Genomic DNA, 19,417 nt, shown 5'->3' with positions numbered 1-19,417 from the left:
CGCGTGAGAGGATTCAGCCAATCAGAATGTAAATACCCACCAAGCTACCCCGCCCCTTCCTCGAGGTTACGTTTCTTGGCGGGAAAAGTTGGGAAGTTTTCGCGCCGGGGCGGGGTCGGACTAAGGGCCTTCCGCACGGCTTTGGCGGCAGAAGTTTTCGTGCGGCGAGCATGGCGGGGACCGTGGTGCTGGACGATGTGGAGCTGAGAGAGGCGCAGAGAGACTACCTGGACTTCCTGGACGACGAGGTGAGAGAGGCTCCGGGTCGCGAGACTAGGGCGCTGGGAGCCTCAGGGCCGCGCAGGGGCCGAGGCAGGCCGCGGGGCTCCAGGCTGCGGCGGCGGGGCAGCGGCTCGGGACCTTCCGCCCTGATCTCGTAGCTTTCCTAGAGGCGGAGTCAGTGGTTAAAAGCGATCCTGTGACTTTTTCCCAGGTACAAATTGTGGCCGGGTCTCGCGAAAGGCAACAGGTTTCCTCCAAGTGCAAACCAGCTGCAAAGACCACGTTGATGACTCCCTGCTCTCTTAATTTGAGGGGAGGGTGAGGGGAAGGACGGCAGGAAAACGGTAGTGACCCGCCGCGTTTTAGGGTCCCCAGGTTTTAGTGACTGACTTATTAACCGGAGATTTGGCCGCAGTCTTTTTCCATATCTAGAGGGTTGCGGAGAAAGAGTATTGGTATGCAGATAAAGGGGGTTTTACATGCAATTTAAGACTGACAGCCGTGGAATGTTGGTAAAAAAATCTTGAAGTGTTGATAGTGCTGTTTGTAAATGTAGCTAAGGCTCCCTACTCCTAGGTCCGGAGTTTGACAAAATTTTTATTTGTTGTCCTCGTAGACTTACGAGCTCGTTTTAATTCCCCGTTAAAGGTTGAGAAATGACTGCACACAGAAGAGCTGTTGGTGATAATAGGAATAATATGGACCTTGAGGAAGTCATTATAATTCATACACTGGCCTCTTAGGGCGTATTTGGAATCCGAGGCTAGTGAGTGAAAACGTGGGGGAAATTGGGGTTCAGATGTGCCGCAGAGATGGATATATTTTTCTTGCTGTGAGAGCTGCCTCTGTTTAAAAACATCTGATTTTTGAATTTGTGGCTGCTGTGGCATGCGGTGGCTATTTTGCAGGAAGACCAGGGAATTTATCAAAGCAAAGTTCGGGAGCTGATCAGTGACAACCAGTACCGGTTGATTGTCAACGTGAATGACCTGCGTAGGAAAAACGAGAAAAGGGCTAACCGGTGAGTGTGGCTGGGGATCTCCAAGGGCACATCCTGGCCCTGAGTGAGAATGGCTCCCCTCTCTTCCCTGGATTGGAGCAGGCTTCACAGGAGAGGACCTGGATGAAATGTTTTTGACCCTGAAGCCCTTAGTGTCTCACCAGCTCTTGTGTTTTTTTATCTCTTCCCAAAGTCGGTGGTGGACATTTTCTTCTCAAGAGCTCCTCCTTCCATGTTTAACTGAGTGTCATTTCTCCATCATTGAATTAAAAGTTGACCCTGAGTTCTGATGTATTGTACTGGGCCTTGTAGGATGGCAGGAGAAAGTAGAAGCTAGATTTTGCCATCAAAGCTCTGATGATCTAAGAATGACCCACGTCCGTTTTGTGGGTCAGGTTTTTGAGTTCTGCCCTCTCTGCCTAATGATTCTTTCTCTCGCCCGTCTGCAGCCTCCTGAGCAATGCCTTTGAGGAGCTGGTTGCCTTCCAGCGGGCATTGAAGGATTTTGTGGCCTCCATTGATGCTACATATGCCAAGCAGTATGAGGAGTTCTATATAGGCTTGGAGGGCAGCTTTGGCTCCAAGCATGTCTCTCCCCGGACTCTTACCTCCTGCTTCCTTAGCTGTGTCGTCTGTTTGGAGGGCATTGTCACTAAATGTGAGTGGGCTAAAGTGGGGGACTAACGGAATGGAGGTGGCATAGGCTTGGGGGGCTGGAAGGCAGGAGAGGCGGAGTAGAGTTGGGGAGCTAATGGCTTCAGAAAGGTGGAGCACTGAAATTACGGGGTGAAACTTGGAGGAGCTCAAGTATTGCACAGTAACTAGGGGCACTTTGAGTGACCACCTGTGCCAGCAGAACGATGAAGTTTGCTGAGAGTGGAGGAGGCTTGGCTCTTGGCCGTCTCCTCATTCTGACCCTGAACTCCTACTTCTTCTCAGTCAGGATCAGCTGTACTTGAAGTTTTACTTGGATTATGGTGTTGTTCTAGGTATAAAAGTGAATTAATGACAAGGAGTATTGAAATTGCTCAGCTAGTTGGAAGAACGCAGTATTTGGAGTCATCATGGGCTTGCCTGGGTTAGATCCTCCTTCTCACTGTCTAGTTGGGTGACTTTCCATTCCTAGGCTCTCTAGTTCGTCCCAAAGTCGTCCGCAGTGTTCACTACTGTCCTGCTACCAAGAAGACCATAGAGCGACGTTATTCTGATCTCACCACCCTGGTGGCCTTTCCGTCCAGCTCTGTCTATCCTACCAAGGTGAGGAGGATGAATTGATTGGACCTCTTTAGAGGTTGGGCTCAAAGATGTCTGTTTTAATGCAAGTAATTGGGTAATATCTGAAGTCTTTCTTCTAGATGTGAATAGGGTGAAAAGTAAGGGTTAATCTGAAGGAAAGATTGATTGCTAGTCAGAGTTTAATATGGAAAGTCCACAATTCTTTTTTGTTTTTTAAAGAAAAAATATTCTCTTTAGAAAATTTGGAAAATTATGGAAGAATTGAAAGAAGGAATAAAAGTCATCTAATGTATGTTGATCTTTTAGCAAAGTTATAATATCATATGATTTTGTAATCTACTTAGAGTAATATGGAAAAATACTTAGGCAGTAATGTTACTCTGAAATCTCTGCAAATATTTTACTGTGGATTTGAGAGAAGGTTGACATAGAGAATGGCTTTAGTCTTGGTGTTCAGATTGGTCTGAATTGAGGATGGTGCGAGGTCTTCTTACTTAGAGACAAAAGAAGATGACTAATACTGATTACTTGATGTCTGAACACATTTTATCCCTGCCTGTCCCTGCCATCAAATTTTTTTTTTATAGGTGCTTTTCTTTGTTTTCTTTTCTTTTTATTCATCCATTTTTGGCTGCATTGGGTCTTCGCTGCGGCGCATGGGCTCCAGTAATTGTGGCACGTAGGCTCAGTAGTTGTGGCTCGCGGGCTCAGTAGTTGTGGCTCACGGGCTGTAGAGCGCAGGCTCAGTAGTTGTGGCTCACGGGCTGTAGAGCGCAGGCTCAGTAGTTGTGGTGCACGGGCCCAGTTGCTCCAGGACACGTGGGATCCTCCGGACCAGGGCCCGAACCCGTGTCCCCCGCATTGGCAGGCGGACTTCCAACCACTGCGCCACCAGGGAAGCCCCTGCCATCAAATTTTAATTGAGAGCAACTGTATCCAAAGGATTGTCTGGCACTGAGGAGGACACAGATATAAAGAAGACCCAGTCCTTGTCTACAGTTTTATCAACTGGTGGAGGAATCGTAACATATAAGCAAGACTGAGTTTCTTAGAATTGTAACTGAGTCATACTTGAGAACCATTTAGTCTATCTCAGGTGAAATGTGAGGCTCGGCGAGGTTGCTTATGTTCCAGTTAGTGATGGCCCTGAGGACAGGACCCTGTCTTTTTACTCTCAGGCCAGTTGCATTTCCTCAGTCGCCCGGCTCTCTTCTTCATTAAGATCCCTACTTTCTAGAATTTATTCTCCAGGAATTACTCAGGGGTACTCTGCTGATTGCTGTGGCCAAGCTTCTTTGCTCAGGACCTGAAATACACCAGACCAGGTCTCTTGGAGGTTGTCAAGTGTGGTTCTTAAGAGCATGGGCTTTGGTGTTTACTGTGTGACCATGGAGAACTTCTTTAACCTCTCCCAGCCTCAGTTTCCTTATTTGTAAAATGTGGAAAATACCAGCTTTGGGGACTGAGTTGTGATGATTACATGAGATAATTTCGTGAAGTTACAGCACAGTGCCTTGCACATAGTAGGCACTCCACAAGTGATAGCTGCTGTGTTTCTAGAAAATTCAAATGGCGAGGAAGTAAAACTTTAAAATGTTTTTATTGAAGTTTAATATACAGAAAAGCTTACATAAGTGTACAGCTCAGTGAAATTTTACAAGCTGAATATAAAGTCAGCATCCAAACCAGGAAACGGCACCTTACTAGTGCTCAGAAGTCCCTCTTGAGGCCACACTGCTCTCGAGATCCTGACATCTAGCAGCTTCGAGTACTTTTCCCTGTTTTTATATTTTATCTAAATGCTCATCTGTGTTGGGCTTTTTTTGTGCAACATATGTTTTTGAGTTTCATCCATGTGTATAGGTGTACTCCATACGTTTTCACTGCTGTGTAGTATTCACTCATGTGGCTATACCACACTTATTTAACCATTCTGTTGATGGCATTAGGATATTTTCTAGATTTTGGCTATTTGGAATAGTGCTGCTGTGAACACTGTAGTGTGTGGCTTTGGGTGAACATTTGTGTTGGGTATTACCTAGGAGTAGAAATACCGAGTCATAGCATAGGGGAAGTAAGGATCTCAGTATAGATGTTAATACAGCCGTGGTCCCTTCTGGCTGTAGATCACCCCTTCCATTAGATGGTTGGTAACTAGAACAGACAGGAATGGAAAAAACTGGAGAAGATATTTGGGGTTTATCGTTCCTGGATACTAATCTCGTGAGGTTTATCTACAAATTATATTTGTTTCCTACAACAAACGAGTGTGGCATTCTAAGACAGGGTCGAGATGACTGCCTCTCTGTGTGCCTTTTCCAGGATGAGGAAAACAATCCCCTTGAGACAGAATACGGCCTTTCTGTCTACAAAGACCACCAGATCATCACCATCCAGGAGATGCCGGAGAAGGCCCCCGCTGGCCAGCTTCCCCGCTCTGTGGACGTCATACTGGATGACGACTTGGTAGACAGAGTGAAGCCCGGTGACCGGGTCCAGGTGGTGGGGACCTACCGCTGCCTTCCTGGAAAGAAGGGAGGCTACACTTCAGGGACCTTCAGGTACATGGTTCGTCCTGAGGTGTTTGGAATGCTGCTGGCAGAGTACATTCTGGTAGCAATCTTTCTCCAGTTTGCCATCTTCCCCAGAGTTACATTGGACTGGTGAAACACTCTACCTGCCTGGGAGATAAAACTCGCCATACTGTCTTATGCTAGAAGTGGGAGTTACTGGTCACAGGGTTACAGCCTCCTGGCTTACCTGGGGGTTTCTTGCATGTTCCCACCTCCCTCCCATACACTGTCCCAAGCTCTGTGGGTCAGCAGGAGGTAAATTCCCAGGGTGAGGCACCATCAACATATTTGTGTCTTAGATGAAGAGAATAAGTAGTTGAATTCAGAACAGCTTTGCTTCTCTGTTTTTTCTTTTCTTTCTTTGTTTATGATTTGCTGTTCTAGGTTAGGAGCCTAAGAAGGCTTTGGTGTTAGGAATTGAAAATAGCCTCTTACTGTCCTCTCTGTCCCAGGACTGTCCTGATTGCCTGTAACGTGAAGCAGATGAGCAAGGACGTTCAGCCTTCCTTCTCTGCTGAGGACATAGCCAAGATCAAGAAGTTCAGTAAAACCCGTTCCAAGGTCTGGCGTCCTTTGGGGATTTGAGGGTGGGGATGGATTTGTTAGGGTCGTATTTGGGCATGGCCATCTTTGTACTGCATCAGGAGGAAGGTCAAGGCTTTTTCTCTGAAGTATTTGGTGCCAGCTTCTAGTTTTGAGTCAGTAAGCAAAAGGGTGTTTTTGCTGTTTTTCTTTAATATTTCTGTTGTGCTACCTGCTAAGTGAACCTAATACAAATATTAGGAGTTAGAATATTAGTGTACCAAGGAGTCTATACGGAATACACCAGTGATACATTGTTACTTAAAGATAAAATATGTTATTTTTGTTTTAGTTCTCTAATTTATTTTTCTTTAAAAAGTTTCTCCTTTTAAAGACAGAATGTTCACATTTAGAATTGAACAAAAGCTGTGCATGTGTGACAGAGGTTACTGCTGAAGCATAGTACATATTCTTATTAAACCTAAAATGTTTGGAGCCTGGAAACACTTTTTTTCCTAAAGATTAAAGCTCCGAGCAGGTTTTGGAATCCAGGCTTCCTCTGTGTCTGTTCTGATAATGCTCTGATGGGTGTGAAAGTCTTAGAGAAGAAGCTTTTACAGTTAAGAACAGTGTATTTCTTCAACCATCTTCTGTGGGCTGAAGTATGAAGTGAGCTCATCCAACCCCATGGAGGCTCCTTAGGCTTTTCACTCCGTGGTTGTCCTTCCTCCAGGATATCTTTGACCAGCTGGCCAAGTCGCTGGCCCCCAGCATCCATGGGCATGACTATGTCAAAAAGGCAATCCTCTGCTTGCTCTTGGGAGGGGTGGAACGAGACCTAGAGAATGGCAGCCACATCCGTGGGGACATCAATATCCTTCTAATAGGTACGGTGTTGGGGATTTTAGTCTCCTGGTCTCCCCCTGTGGGGTGTGGTTGCAGGAATCTATCATCTGTCAAATTGTGTGTCTGTACCTGGCTGTATTTCAGTCCCATCAAAGGGCAAAAGTCTAAAATGAATTTTTAAAGTTATTTTTATTATTTCTGGGGTTCCTGATTTATAATGTCTAAAATATATTCTTCTGTGAATGGGAAAGGGAAAGAAATAATATTAACAAGCTGTTACTATATATTTCTATTGTGTCAAGAGCTGTGCTAGAAAAGCAGCACTTGCTGGGGGGCAGGGGAGTTTCCAAGAGTCCCTGCTGCCCCGTCCCATTACAGGAGACCCATCGGTCGCCAAGTCCCAGCTTCTGCGGTATGTACTGTGTACCGCACCTCGGGCCATCCCCACCACCGGCCGGGGCTCGTCTGGAGTGGGTCTCACGGCCGCTGTCACCACAGACCAGGAAACAGGTACGGGTGGAAGGGTCCTTGGCAGAGGTCCAGCAGTGAGATGAGCATAGGTGGTTTAAGCTTGCTCCAGGCGCTGGCCTGTATTGGGAAGATACACTTGAGAGGTTAGTGTGGGCCAGATTGGAGAGGACCAAGTATCTGGCAACAATGGGTGAATTATTGAAATGTTTGGGTGGCCCTCTAGTGACAAGAATGTCTCCTGGAAGGCTGTTGGAAAGAGCTGTGAAGGAGAAAGCTTCTGACATTTGAAGGGAAATAAAGATGAAGATTGTACTGCTTTACACGTTACAGGAAGGGATTTGAAGAGCAGTGAAAAGAGAACAGAGATCTAGTTGGGAAATGGCTTGAAGATGAGGATAAAGAGAGGAAGTCTGTGAAGGAAGTGTGTTGGAGGCTAGCTGCTTAGGTATCAAAGTGGGACAAGGAATACTGTTCAGATAGGAGCTTGAAAAGCTGACCCCAGGGTTTCCTCTGAGTCTAGAAGCTGACACCTCTTAACTACACTCTCGTTCTCATGTATGGCAGTGCGAGGTGCTTAGGAAGGAGGTTGACATCTAGCCCTGTCCCCTACAACCTGGATGGTAGTGTGTGTTCTTCCCTCCCCACCTCCCAGGGGAGCGGCGTCTGGAGGCGGGGGCCATGGTCCTGGCTGACCGAGGCGTGGTTTGCATCGATGAGTTTGACAAGATGTCTGACATGGACCGCACGGCCATCCATGAGGTGATGGAGCAGGGCCGAGTCACCATCGCCAAGGCCGGCATCCATGCTCGGCTCAATGCCCGCTGCAGTGTTTTGGCAGCCGCCAACCCCGTCTACGGCAGGGTGAGTGGGACCAGGCACTCAGCTGTTGTCCTCACCTTCATTTGGTTTTGCTGAGTGACTGGGCTGCGAAGTTTATTGCAGGTGACCTGGGGAGTAACAGGCCACAGACTAAAGTAAGCTTGTCATCTTGTTACTGTCCTTGGTTTAGGGCAGTGGTTCCTCACCCGTTCATCCATGTCAGAATACCCTGGAAAGTTATTTATTTAAAATAAGTTTTTAAAAATACAAAGAAGAAAACAAAAGTGACCTGCAGCCTCACAACCCAGGTAACCTACATTGACACTGAAATAAAAGTACTGCATGCAGATGGTCGGAGGATTTATGAGCAGAGCAGAGAGATATAATAAGGAAATTAATAGCCTGCCTTCTCTCTCCTGTTCCTTTCCCAAGAGATGACTACTGACAGCTCTTGAGTGTTTCAGGAAACAAAAACTTTATCATGTGCCAGTAAATACACTATCTCCTTGTTAAGAATTAATCTATTTATCTTTGTTTTTTAGTATGACTATGATGTGCTTAGGTGTAATCTTTTGTATTTATCCAGCTTTGGGTTTGCTGAGTTTAGGCGTTTTGTTTTTGTTTTCTTTTAAGCAGCTATCTAGTATTCCATTGTATGGACTTATAATAATTTGTTTAACCAGTCTCCAATTGATGGGCATTTGGTGTTTTCCCTTTCCCCTCTGCTATTATGAATGAAACTGCAGTGAACATCCCTTTATGTGCATTTTGTTAAACATTTGGGAATGAATACTTAGCAATGGAATCACTGGATTAACAGTTACATGCATTTTTATGGTAGAGATTGCCAAATTGCCCCTTTTAAAGATTGTACCATTATAATACTATTAACTAATATTTACAGATGCTTTATATTTATTAACTCCTTTCACTCTCACAATAACCTTGTGAGGTAGGTAGGTATTATCCTCATTTTACAGATGAGAAAATGGAGGCATAAAAGGTTAAGTAACTCGCTCAAGAGTCACAAGCTAGAAAATGGCAGAGAGGATTCGAACCCAGAGCCCATGCTGTGCTCTGACAATTTATGATCCTGCAGTGAATGAGAATACCTGTTTTGGTGGCATTTTTTAAACATACTGGTGCCTAGTCCCCAGCCCAGAGTTTCTGAATCCAAATCTCTGGGTTGGGGCTCTTGGTAGCTATGGTTTAGAAAGGCTCCGTAGGTTGGTTCTAATGCATAATGTGGGTTGAGAACCATACAGTTTTAGATTAATGGTAACATGTGTTACGTCATTCTGAAGAATTTCTCTGGGGAACGCAGGGAGAAGATGGCGGGTCCTGAAATGTGAACGTGGTCAGAATCGTTAATGTTACCTATGAGGTTGTCAGGCCTCTGACTGTGGGGAGGCGTCAGCTCGTAGGCCCAGAATTGAAAGATAAGAGTATAGGCGTTCTTGAGTCCCAGGAAAACCTCCCTTGATCCTTAAGGCATTATGGTTTATAGATTATCACACGTTTTTGTTGAGACTTTACCCAGTACCTTCTGAGTAAGGAAGCCAGAGGTTCCAGGTGTTTCTGGCTTAGCCAGCTCGTCATGTCTTCATAATAGGTAGGGAAGAGGGACATCTTCCAGAGCTGGTCCTGCCTGGGAGTGAGGAGCAGAGTAAAGCTTGGGAAGGAGAAGGCTGTTTTTTTTTGTTTTTTTTTTAAATTTTTTTAAAAAATTTATTTTATTTATGGCTGTGTTGGGTCTTGATTTCTGTGCGAGGGCTTTCTCTAGTTGTGGCAAGCGGGGGCCACTCTTCATCGCGGTGTGCGGGCCTCTCACTGTCGTGGCCTCTCTTGCTGCGGAGCACAGGCTCCAGACGCGCAGGCTCAGTAGTTGTGGCTCACGGGCCTAGCTGCTCTGCGGCATGTGGGATCTTCCCAGACCAGGGCTTGAACCCGTGTCCCCTGCATTGGCAGGCAGATTCTCAACCACTGTGCCACCAGGGAAGCCCGAGAAGGCTGGTTTTGAGATCCACAGTCAGCTTGCTAGAGGCACCGGAGCGAGGAGGTGGGGCTCTGTTTGCTTGGAAGGAAGGTCGTGGGGCTCTGAGCTTGCTCAGGTCAGCTGAGCGTCAGTTAGAGGAGGGCTGCACGTAGAGGAAATGAATTCAGTTTCTTAGTAGCTTGCAAATGCTTTACATCTTCACTGCTTATTCGCTTTGCATTTGAAGGTCTGGTCTTCTGTTCTCACTCACATAACCAATCCGGCCTCCTTGTTCTTTCTTCCCATTGCTGTTGTCTCCACTCTCCTTTTTTCTCGTGTTCCCCACCCAGTATGATCAGTACAAGACCCCCATGGAGAACATCGGGCTGCAGGACTCACTGCTGTCCCGATTCGACCTCCTCTTCATCATGCTGGATCAGATGGATCCCGAGCAGGATCGGGAGATCTCAGACCACGTCCTCAGAATGCACCGCTACCGGGCGCCTGGCGAGCAGGATGGTGACGGTGAGGCCGGGGGAAGAGAAAGGCTGACTGAGGGGAGGGCACCTAGACACAGGCCGCGCTCTCAGACCCAGCCTGGGGTTGGTAGGCGTGGTAGCGTCTGGGGTGATGTGGAAGGTGCCCTCACCTCCCTGGTTCCTACAGTGTGTCTCTTGTCCATTTCAGGGTCTGGGAACACCTTTGAGCATCTTCTGTGGGCCAGATGGTTCTGCCTCCTTGTTTGTGGGGCTCACGTGTCTGCTTCCTTCTGGGTCCTTGCTTTGTGAGTCTTGTATCTCTTCAGAAGAAGCAATTTCCCCTGGGTTCAGCTCTTTCTTATTCTTTCTCCCGACTTGGTTTTCCAGCTATGCCTCTAGGGAGTGCCGTGGATATCCTGGCCACGGAGGATCCCAACTTTAGCCAGGAAGACCAGCAGGACACCCAGATCTACGAGAAGCATGATAGCCTTCTGCATGGGGCCAAGAAAAAGAAGTGAGCGTTCTTCACACCTCTTCCTGGAGGGAACCTGAGATTTGTGTAGAGCGTGTTTATATGTGCTGCCCAGGCCAAGATCATGCTTGGAGTCGTAATCATGGGGGCCCGTTTTCTCTTCTGGATCCACAGATGCACCCTTTTTCATAGCCACTTGCCTTGTGAATGTGGGTGATCAAGCTTAGGTTCTGGTCTTTTCCTAAAATGGAAGGCTTTGACGACCCATCTAACTGATGGTGGGTGTGTCATGTTACCCGTGTACGTGAAGTGTTGCACAAGTCTCGTGGCCATTCGTGGTGAGCTTTTGTTGAAGGGGCAGTAGATCACAAGCACTGGAAAGGTTGCAAGTGGATTTGGATAAAGGAGACTTGTGCTCAGTGCCTGACATGTGAGATCCCATTTCTCTATTTTTGGCCTTGGTGCAGTCGGAAGCATAGTGTAATCTTCAAACCTATTGGTTTAAGAACGTGGAATTTAGAGTCAGAAAATGAAATTTGAGTCCACTTAAGATTCTCTGAGCCATAGGTTTCCCACTGATAAAATAGGACAGATAACAGTTTGTACCTAAACTACCTACTTCACAAGTACTTCACAAGTACCTAAGTAACACCATAGAATTAAATAAAAGTATGTGAGAGGGTCTTGTCCATGTTGTGTATAAGTGGGGTTTGTGACACTGGGTTCCAGGCTGTATCTCTGCTCTGTCACGTGACCTTGACTTCCCTGAGGAGGGGCAAGGCTACGACCCCTGGCAGGTGCTGGGCTGTGGCAGGGGAGTGAAATTTGCTGTGTGCGGGTCCAGGGAGAAGATGGTGAGTGCGGCTTTCATGAGGAAGTACATCCACGTGGCCAAAATCATCAAGCCCGTCCTGACGCAGGAGTCGGCCGCCTACATCGCAGAGGAGTACTCATGCCTGCGCAGCCAGGACAGCATGGGCTCGGACACCGCCAGGGTGAGCCTGCCTGTGGGACGGTGACTGGAGGGTGACTGGAGCCCCTCAGGGTGAGGCTGGGGAGGGAGTCCCCACTCCCTGGGAGCACTGGAAGCATTTTAACTTAGTGATTCCTTACCTTTTTCTTTCTGGCCTGGAGGGCTTCCTGTTACACTACTGTAATCATTTCCTTTTACAAAGGAAAATGCAATGCGAACCCCAGAGCTAACGTGTTTCTCATGAGTTCAGATGACATTGGCCTCCAGAAGCTGTGATTCATTCAGCAAACATGTGGGACTTCCCTGGCGGTCCAGTGGTTAAGACTCCGCACTTCCACTGCAGGGGGCATGGGTTTGAGCCCTGGTTGGGGAACTAAGATCCCGCAAGCCATGCGGCATGGCCAAAAAAAAGAAAAAAACATTCCCCAAACGTGAGCGACTTCTGGGAACTTACTGAGTCTCTCTTCTTACATGCAGTCCCCCAAGAGCTCAGTCCTGGGCCCGGGAGGCAGAAGGTAGATGAAAAGGTCATATATACATATTTATAAGTATATACCACAGTGTAGTATTCCCCCAAAGGGGAATGAATGTGAAAGACAGTTGGAGTGTAGATGCAGAAGCTGTTAATTTTTCCTTTAGACTTAACAGAAGGGATATGAATGTCAGGGAAGGATTCCCAAAGGGTATGATATTTGGGCTGGACTTTGAAAAAAAATTAGGAGTTGGGTAGCCATGATGATCATCCAAGGCTATTTCTAGAAACCTAATACACCTGCCCGTGAATTTATCGAAGTCTTTTGGGGCAATGTAGTTTATATAGGTAGGATTTCACAGCAGAAAGACCCAGGTCCCAAACCATCATGATGTGATAGAGACATAGACTCTTGGATTCAGACATGACCCCAGATCATCTATTCCAGACTTACACCCAGACAAGAATTCCATCTTCTGGAATTCCTGCTGGGACTTCCTTGACACCTCCAGTGACAGCACGCCTAGTACCTCACTGCATTGAAATGTTAGAATATTCTTCTATTTATTGAGCTTAAACCTGCTTCTCCGTGACTTCTACCCATGGGGCTTAATTTTGTTTTCTGGAGACTGTGTATGACTTATTTTCTTCAGATTAAATAGCCCCCTGTCTTTTTAATTGTTTTTCCTGTCACATGAACATGTTCCAGTGTGTCAAAGACCCTCTCACTGAATACAATACACTATCTTAGTTGTGGTCTTAGTGGGATTGGTAAATCTCTCAGTTTGGGCTCTGTAGTTCTGCTCGTGTAGGCTAGGATTTCATCAGCTTTAGGTTATTCAAGAATTGGAGTTTATGATGGAATGTATAAGCTACATACTCTGGTAGCTTTCTAAATCATTTAAAAAATTGGTGAATTTATTTGAATATGAATGTATTTGTTTTTGAATGTCAGATTGGCTGTAAGTGATAATTTAGAAAACTAGAAAGCAGAAGTGACCAGATGCATCCCTGAAGCATCATAGGATGGGGGACGGGAGGTGTGGTGGAAAGAACCAGCCCTGGGCTCCGACCCCAGGGCTTCAGTAACGTTTGCACCTTGTACACATCCTTTCACCTCTTAGGTCGCAGTTTTTCAACCCATAAAATGAGAAGGTTGGATAATGTCAGGGCTGCTTACCTAGGAGGGCACATCAGAATCATCTGAAACCTTTTTTGTTTTGGCTGCACTGCGCGGCTTGTGGGATCTTAGTTCCCCCGACCAGGGATTGAATCTGTGCCCTAGGCAGTGGAAGTGTGGAGTCCTAACCACTGGACCGCCAGGGAGGGAATTCCCTTTTTTTTAAAAGTACACATGTCCAGTCTTAAACCAGACATTCTGATCCGTTAGACCAGGGATGCCGTTCAGACAATAGCATTTTAAAAAGATGAACCCTCCACCACCCCCCACCACCCCCATTTGGGTGGGATACACCCACCCCTTTGGGAACCACTTGATAAGAGCATGTCAGAATTCTGCTTCTCCTCTGGACCTAAGTGAGTTTACCCAACTTTAGAAAGTTTGTCCTCAGATAACCTCTCTCACACCCCCATAGTGTGACATTGGACAAATTATTGGAAGCTCTTCGAGTCCCATTTTCCTCATCTGTAAAGCTGCTCCAGGTTATTAAGGCCGTTGACTGACACAGTGAACATAAAAGCGGGATCCTGGCACGTTGCAGGCCTGCGGCAAAGGTTTTTCTTCTCACTATCCTCTCCAGCTGTAAGATGCTAGATCGTCTTCTTCCCCGTTCACCTCGTTCTCCCTCCCTCAGCCCTCTCTCAGTCATGTTTCCTTGGTTGTTTTTATCTTTCTGAATTCTACCTACTTTTTCTGGCTCCATGGCTTGGTTTTTCCAGAGCTTTTCTAGTGGAGTCTTTCCCTCTCTGTGCGGTGGGAGTGACGGGCATGACCGGCATGCCATGGGGGGATCCTGGATGAGTGGACCCCCCTTGTCTTCTCCCCCAGACGTCTCCAGTGACAGCCCGGACACTGGAAACTCTGATTCGATTGGCCACGGCCCACGCCAAGGCCCGCATGAGCAAGACCGTGGACCTGCAGGACGCAGAGGAGGCTGTGGAGCTGGTCCAGTACGCTTACTTTAAGAAGGTGAGCATCCGGGTGCTGGGCCTGAGGCGCCTCTGAGTGAATTGTCGGTGCTCGCGCCTCACAGCCGTGCACGGTTGACACCTGTATCTGGGTTGTTGGCAGAAAGCAGCGTCTTTCCACTGGCCTCCCCCTGACTTAATCTCTTTGCTAGCATGGGGGTTGTCTTAAACTTAAATTAAACACCTGATCTATAAAGAAATGAATTGTTTTCCACCTAACCATTATGGGGTAAACTTTTTTCCATTCACTTCTGTATTCAGTGAACGCTCCTTGAGCACATGCTATGAGAAGGGTATGGCACCCAGCTTCCAGCAGATTGAAGGATGGGTCGCAGCCGACCCCCTGCCCCTGGTCCTGGACTCAGGAATGAGAGAGGCCAGGTCATCAGACCCAGAGAGTCACTGCTATCGATGGTGCAGGAGGGACTGTTCTTTACTCAGTCCCCGGCATCTGTGACCCTCCTGCCCACCCACGTGTGGCTTGGTCCTAGGTTCTCGAGAAGGAGAAGAAACGTAAGAAGCAAAGTGAGGATGAATCGGAGACAGAAGATGAAGCAGAGAAAAGCCAGGAGGACCAAGAGCAGAAGAGGAAGAGGTCGGATGGGGCGCAGAGGAAGGAGATGAAAGACTTAGATTAGGGCTGAGGAGGGGCGGAGGGGGACAGGGCTGCGGGGAAGGGTGACCAGACCAATGCTGCAGTGAGTCAGAGGGTGGAGGTGACTCGAGCAGAGAGGGTGACAGCCCCCTTTGTCCTCGGTGTGAAGCTTTTGGCCTCTTTCCTGCTAGGGAGGGGCTAAGTAGAGGAGCAGTAACCCGCTCGGAGGCTGTTGAGTCCGCATTTCAGAAGTCTTTCCTCCAGGTTATTTTCTCCTCTCACACCTGTGGTTGAATTTATGAGGGTGGGCGACAGGGAAAAGAGCATTGGGAAGCAGGGCCTGCTTGTGCTCTAGTCCAGAGACTTTTGGTCTCTTTCAGAAAAGGCAGCAGTTTGTACAGGCCTGGGCCTAGTGTTCCATTTGGACTGTAGATGGTTCTCTGTGGTCAGAGGTGCAGGACAGAGCTCACCAAAGCCCGTCTCTTAACTGCTGTGGGCATTTTAGGAGGAAGACCCGTCACTCGGATGCCAAGGATGGGGACTCCTATGACCCCTACGACTTCAGCGACACGGAGGAGGAGATGCCTCAGGGTAAGCGAGCGGCCCCTAGTGGTACAGAGGTGGTCCCTGACTGCTGACCCTTCAGTGCTCTGCCTATTGAGTTTGCTGGTGGGCTCCCAGTGGGCTCCCCCCTTGGGACCCTGTGTCTAAGAGGTCTGTCCACGAGAATCCCAGGAAACTCAGTCAGAACTTTGGAAATAAGCTTTGCCCCCTTGTCTGCTTCCTCCCTGGTGAATTGTGCTCTTTGCCAAGCCTGGCGTGAGCGTCCCAGATCCCGTTTGCTGAGGGTCCCCTGCCTGACTTGAGGCCTTTCTCCCCGCCTGCCCTGGCCGGCCCCGAGGGCCCCAGGAGTGAGTGTTGCAGGCTCATGAGGGCGGGGTTGGAGAGGGGCCTCTGGGGTCTGTGGACATGGCTTCACCTTGTTGTCCTCCCACTCTCTGCAACCCTTTCCCCCTCAAGTGCACACTCCAAAGGCGACAGACTCACAGGAGACCAAGGATTCCCAGAAGGTGGAGTTGAGTGAATCCAGGTGAGTAGGGAAGACCTCTCCCCGGGATGGTAGGAGAAAAGCTGTTATCAGCGGAGCTCAGAACTAGAGGCCCGAGGGTTTTTAGAACATTTTCTATTCTGATGATAATTTCGAACTTGAAAAAAGTTGCAAAAATAGTGTAAAGAACTCTTTACACTCTTTACTTAGAATCCCCAGTTGTTTATGTTTTACCATTTGCTTTATAAATAATTCTCTCTGTGGGAATTTTAAATCGATACCCTTGTGAGTTCAGGAAGAAGGGTCGTAGAACAAGGACAGAAGTTTTGTCTCACTGTAACCTTGGGTTCCTCTCAGTAGGAGATACATATACATATATATATATATATTTTTTTTTTTTCCTCCTCACTGAACTGTTGTCATTTGTTCTGAGATAAAGAATTTTTACCACTAGAGGTTCAGAAGCAGTTTTGTCTATAAATTTTATGTTTCCTGGATATCAAAGTAAGTCCACGGCTAAGGTTTGCTTTTTTCTTTTAATACCTGAACAGACTCAACACAGTGTCTTCACTGAAAAAAGTTTGAACAAATTGAAAAGTATTTAGGAAAAAACATTAAGATCAAGTATATTTCCATCCCCCAGGACAACCATTGAACTATATCTTAAAGCACTTTCTGAATCAGCTCATGCAGATCTCTTTTCAGTGACTGCAGGGTTTCCATAGTATAGATGTGTAAATTTTTATTTTTGTTTTCTAATGGTGGACATTTACCCTTCATAAGACTGCTGTTTACAGTAAAACATTCTTAACATTTATCACTGTGCAGTGGTGGGGGAAGAGCTGTGGGGTTAGTTTCTAGGAATGGATTCCTGGGGTCAAAGGAGATGCACTTTAAAATTGTAGTACATGTGACTAACTTGCCTCCCAAAGATGCCATCCAAGTTTGCGTTTCTGCCGATGGTACATGGATGCCAGTTTCCCATATGCTCAGAGGCCTCTGGTTTTTAAAATGCTGTTATTTCTCACTGTGCAGGAAGCTCTGTAATACAACAGCTTAGCTTTAAGGGGGAAGCTCGGGCGTGGAGTGGCCATCCGGGGCAGGCTGTGCAGTTGGAGGATGCCTGTGCGGATGGACCCCAGCATCGATCTGGCCTGAGAGCATGTGGGCCACTTCCTGCTCCTTCACCCTTTCTCTCCTGTCCTGGGCAGGTTGAAGGCCTTCAAGGTGGCCCTCCTGGAGGTGTTCCGGGAAGCTCACGCACAGTCGGTGGGCATGAATCGCCTCACAGAATCCATCAATCAGGACAACGAAGAGCCCTTCTCCTCTGCGGAGATCCAGGCTGCGCTGAGCAGGATGCAGGATGACAACCAGGTCATGGTCTCCGAGGGCATCGTCTTCCTCATCTGAGGGCCCTCGTCTGTGGACTGTGGGGTTCGGCCAAGAAAGTTTCTTCCCGTTTCCTTCTCCCCCTCCCCCCAGCTTATGCGTTCATTCCCTGAATGTCAGTGTTGAATTGAACTGAAGTGGAGGACGGGTGACCAAGCGGAGTCAGGACTTGGTGGAAGCCTGGGGATGGGTCATGAAAGCTGCTTTGGGGTAAAGAGAAGAAGGTGGGCAGGATGAAGACAATCTTCACTGCAAAAGACTGGACCACACTCCTCATGGCCCCTCCCCAAACAAGCCACACCATTGTTCGCTGTAGATAACATGACTTCTGAGTATTTTGGGGGGCACAGTTGGTTTCTGTTCATCCTTTCTGTGTTGGCTTTTTATCCCCCCACCCCCGAGCACTTTGGTCTAGAACAGACTTTGGGTGGTTCTGTGCTGATGGAGAGAAGCTCTGAGGCAAGTCCTAAGGCCAAGAAAGCTTGCTTTGCAGTAGCACTAGTTAAGACTTATACGTATTTTTGACTCAAATATCCAAGACGTTGAATAAACTTACCCATTGTGACCTTAATACTGTGTGATTTTATGGACATATTTGTGTTTTTTTTCCTTGAATGCTCTTCCCTGTGGGCTGGGCTGCCCGCGTTTGGACTGAGTCACCACAAGGTGGCAGCAGGCAACTGCACTCTGGGGGTTAGGCCTCTGGGCATCAGGGATGCCAGCATTTATTGGTTAAAGCTGCAAACCCAAACAGTCGCAGGAGGCCAGTGAGTGAAAGTCCAGGAGGGTTGACCCTTTGCCTGGCTTTTCTGAGCAGGAATCAAAACCCCTTCATGGAGAAATAATACCCAATACATCAGATGCCTCAAAATCATGTGAATTCTTGCCCGTTAAGAGATCCCCTTACAGGAGCGTTATGAAACGTTTTTAAGATTTTTTTTTTGATGTGGACCATTTTTAAAGTCTTTATTGAATTTATTACAGTATTGCTTTTGTTTTGTGTTTTGGTTTTTTGGCTGAGAGGCATGTGGGATCTTAGCTCCCTGACCAGGGATGGAACCTGCACCCCCTGCCTTGGAAGGTGAAGTCTTAACCCCCCAGACCGCCAGGGAAGTCCCCTTATGAAACCTCTTAACACCTGTTGTCCAGCCCTTAGGGTCTGTTAGTTTGTTTGCACAGAAGTTTGTGGAGGGGCCAGGGCGGGACTTCTATCCCCTGTATGGTTTAGGTAGCTTCTGAAGAACTTTTGAGGTTACTTAAATAAAAAGAAAAAGAAAGTGTGACTTGATGAGGGGCCTGGGTCACAAGTATTGGAGGCTGCTCTGAGGAGAGGCTGTGCAGGGAGGAGAGGCTGTGCAGGTTCCCAGCCGTAAGATCCGCGAGCTGCTTCCTCTCCCTTGTTGCTGAGGGCAGCCCGTTACCCTGAGGCCATGAGGCAGTAGGTGAGAGTTCAGGGTCATCTTCCTGTTTTTTCCACAGATGTGAAATCCAAGTCCTGTTGGGAGAGCTCTAGAGAGTACAGTCCAAGGAGCGGGCAGTGGTGCCAGCGGAGGAACTGGACACAGTTGCACACCGACAGTGAGTCCTGCGTTGTGCTGGGTGCAAATGGAGGACCTGATGCCCTGGAGGCCGCCGGGCTGGGGGTATATATATGTCTAATGTGTCAGTGAAAAGTTGAAAACTGCAAAATATGATTTATATGCTGAATGAGAGCACACACAGTGAGAGCGGAAGGAACTGAGGGGCCGTGGGAGTATCAGGAGGAGGCGGGAGCTTCCGATGAGGTGCTGTAGGAAGAGGAGCTCGGGGCTTTTAGGGTCCCCTCAGATGAGCATTTCCGGAAAGGCCAAACGCTTTGTCAATAGGACTTTTGTCCTCTCTCCTTCACACCTGAAGAAACTGAGGCACAGGGTGGGAGAGTAATTAGGTGCACACCGGATTCAGCCACAGCTGTAATGCCACGTTTAGCTACAAGGACGGAAGGTAGCAGAGTGTATTCAGGCGTCAAAAGGGATGTCAATTGTACTAAATAACCTGACTCTTAGGAACTCAGTGAATTTTCATGTTGACCTTCTAAAAACTTATGTGTGTTGTTTCCCAACTTATAGCAACATAAGAAAGTTGCTAAGCATTTAAAGGAAATATTCCTACTCATTGTCCAGAGGCCCCCTCTTCCT

General features: G+C 47.6%; 1 protein-coding gene across 1 annotated transcript; it reads left to right on the top strand.

The window, feature by feature from the left end:
* The first annotated feature begins 114 nt into the window (after positions 1-114).
* MCM3 (minichromosome maintenance complex component 3) lies at positions 115-17,811 on the top strand. Its single transcript, XM_068557837.1, has 17 exons — positions 115-248; positions 1,131-1,243; positions 1,672-1,880; positions 2,349-2,479; positions 4,781-5,019; positions 5,484-5,592; positions 6,287-6,440; positions 6,778-6,909; positions 7,523-7,731; positions 10,015-10,189; positions 10,531-10,657; positions 11,460-11,610; positions 14,069-14,209; positions 14,700-14,803; positions 15,309-15,394; positions 15,824-15,893; positions 17,063-17,811. Exons 1-17 carry the CDS (start codon positions 171-173, stop codon positions 17,259-17,261), a joined length of 2,427 nt encoding a protein of 808 aa, XP_068413938.1. The 5' UTR covers positions 115-170; the 3' UTR covers positions 17,262-17,811.
* The last annotated feature ends 1,606 nt before the right edge of the window (positions 17,812-19,417 follow it).

Source organism: Eschrichtius robustus, chromosome 12 (assembly GCF_028021215.1).
Source record: "Eschrichtius robustus isolate mEscRob2 chromosome 12, mEscRob2.pri, whole genome shotgun sequence".
Classification (NCBI taxonomy): Eukaryota; Metazoa; Chordata; class Mammalia; order Artiodactyla; family Eschrichtiidae; genus Eschrichtius; species Eschrichtius robustus.
The sequence above is the reverse complement of the archived record's forward strand: the minus strand, read 5'-3'. Positions and strand labels throughout refer to the sequence as shown.

Excerpts from the sequence above, each read along its gene's own strand:
- MCM3 (XM_068557837.1), top strand. The coding sequence starts at position 171 with ATGGCGGGGACCGTGGTGCTGGACGATGTGGAGCTGAGAGAGGCGCAG. Across the intron at positions 10,190-10,530 it reads TGGCGAGCAGGATGGTGACG|CTATGCCTCTAGGGAGTGCC; the intron begins GTGAGGCCGGGG and ends TTGGTTTTCCAG. Across the intron at positions 10,658-11,459 it reads CATGGGGCCAAGAAAAAGAA|GGAGAAGATGGTGAGTGCGG; the intron begins GTGAGCGTTCTT and ends GTGCGGGTCCAG.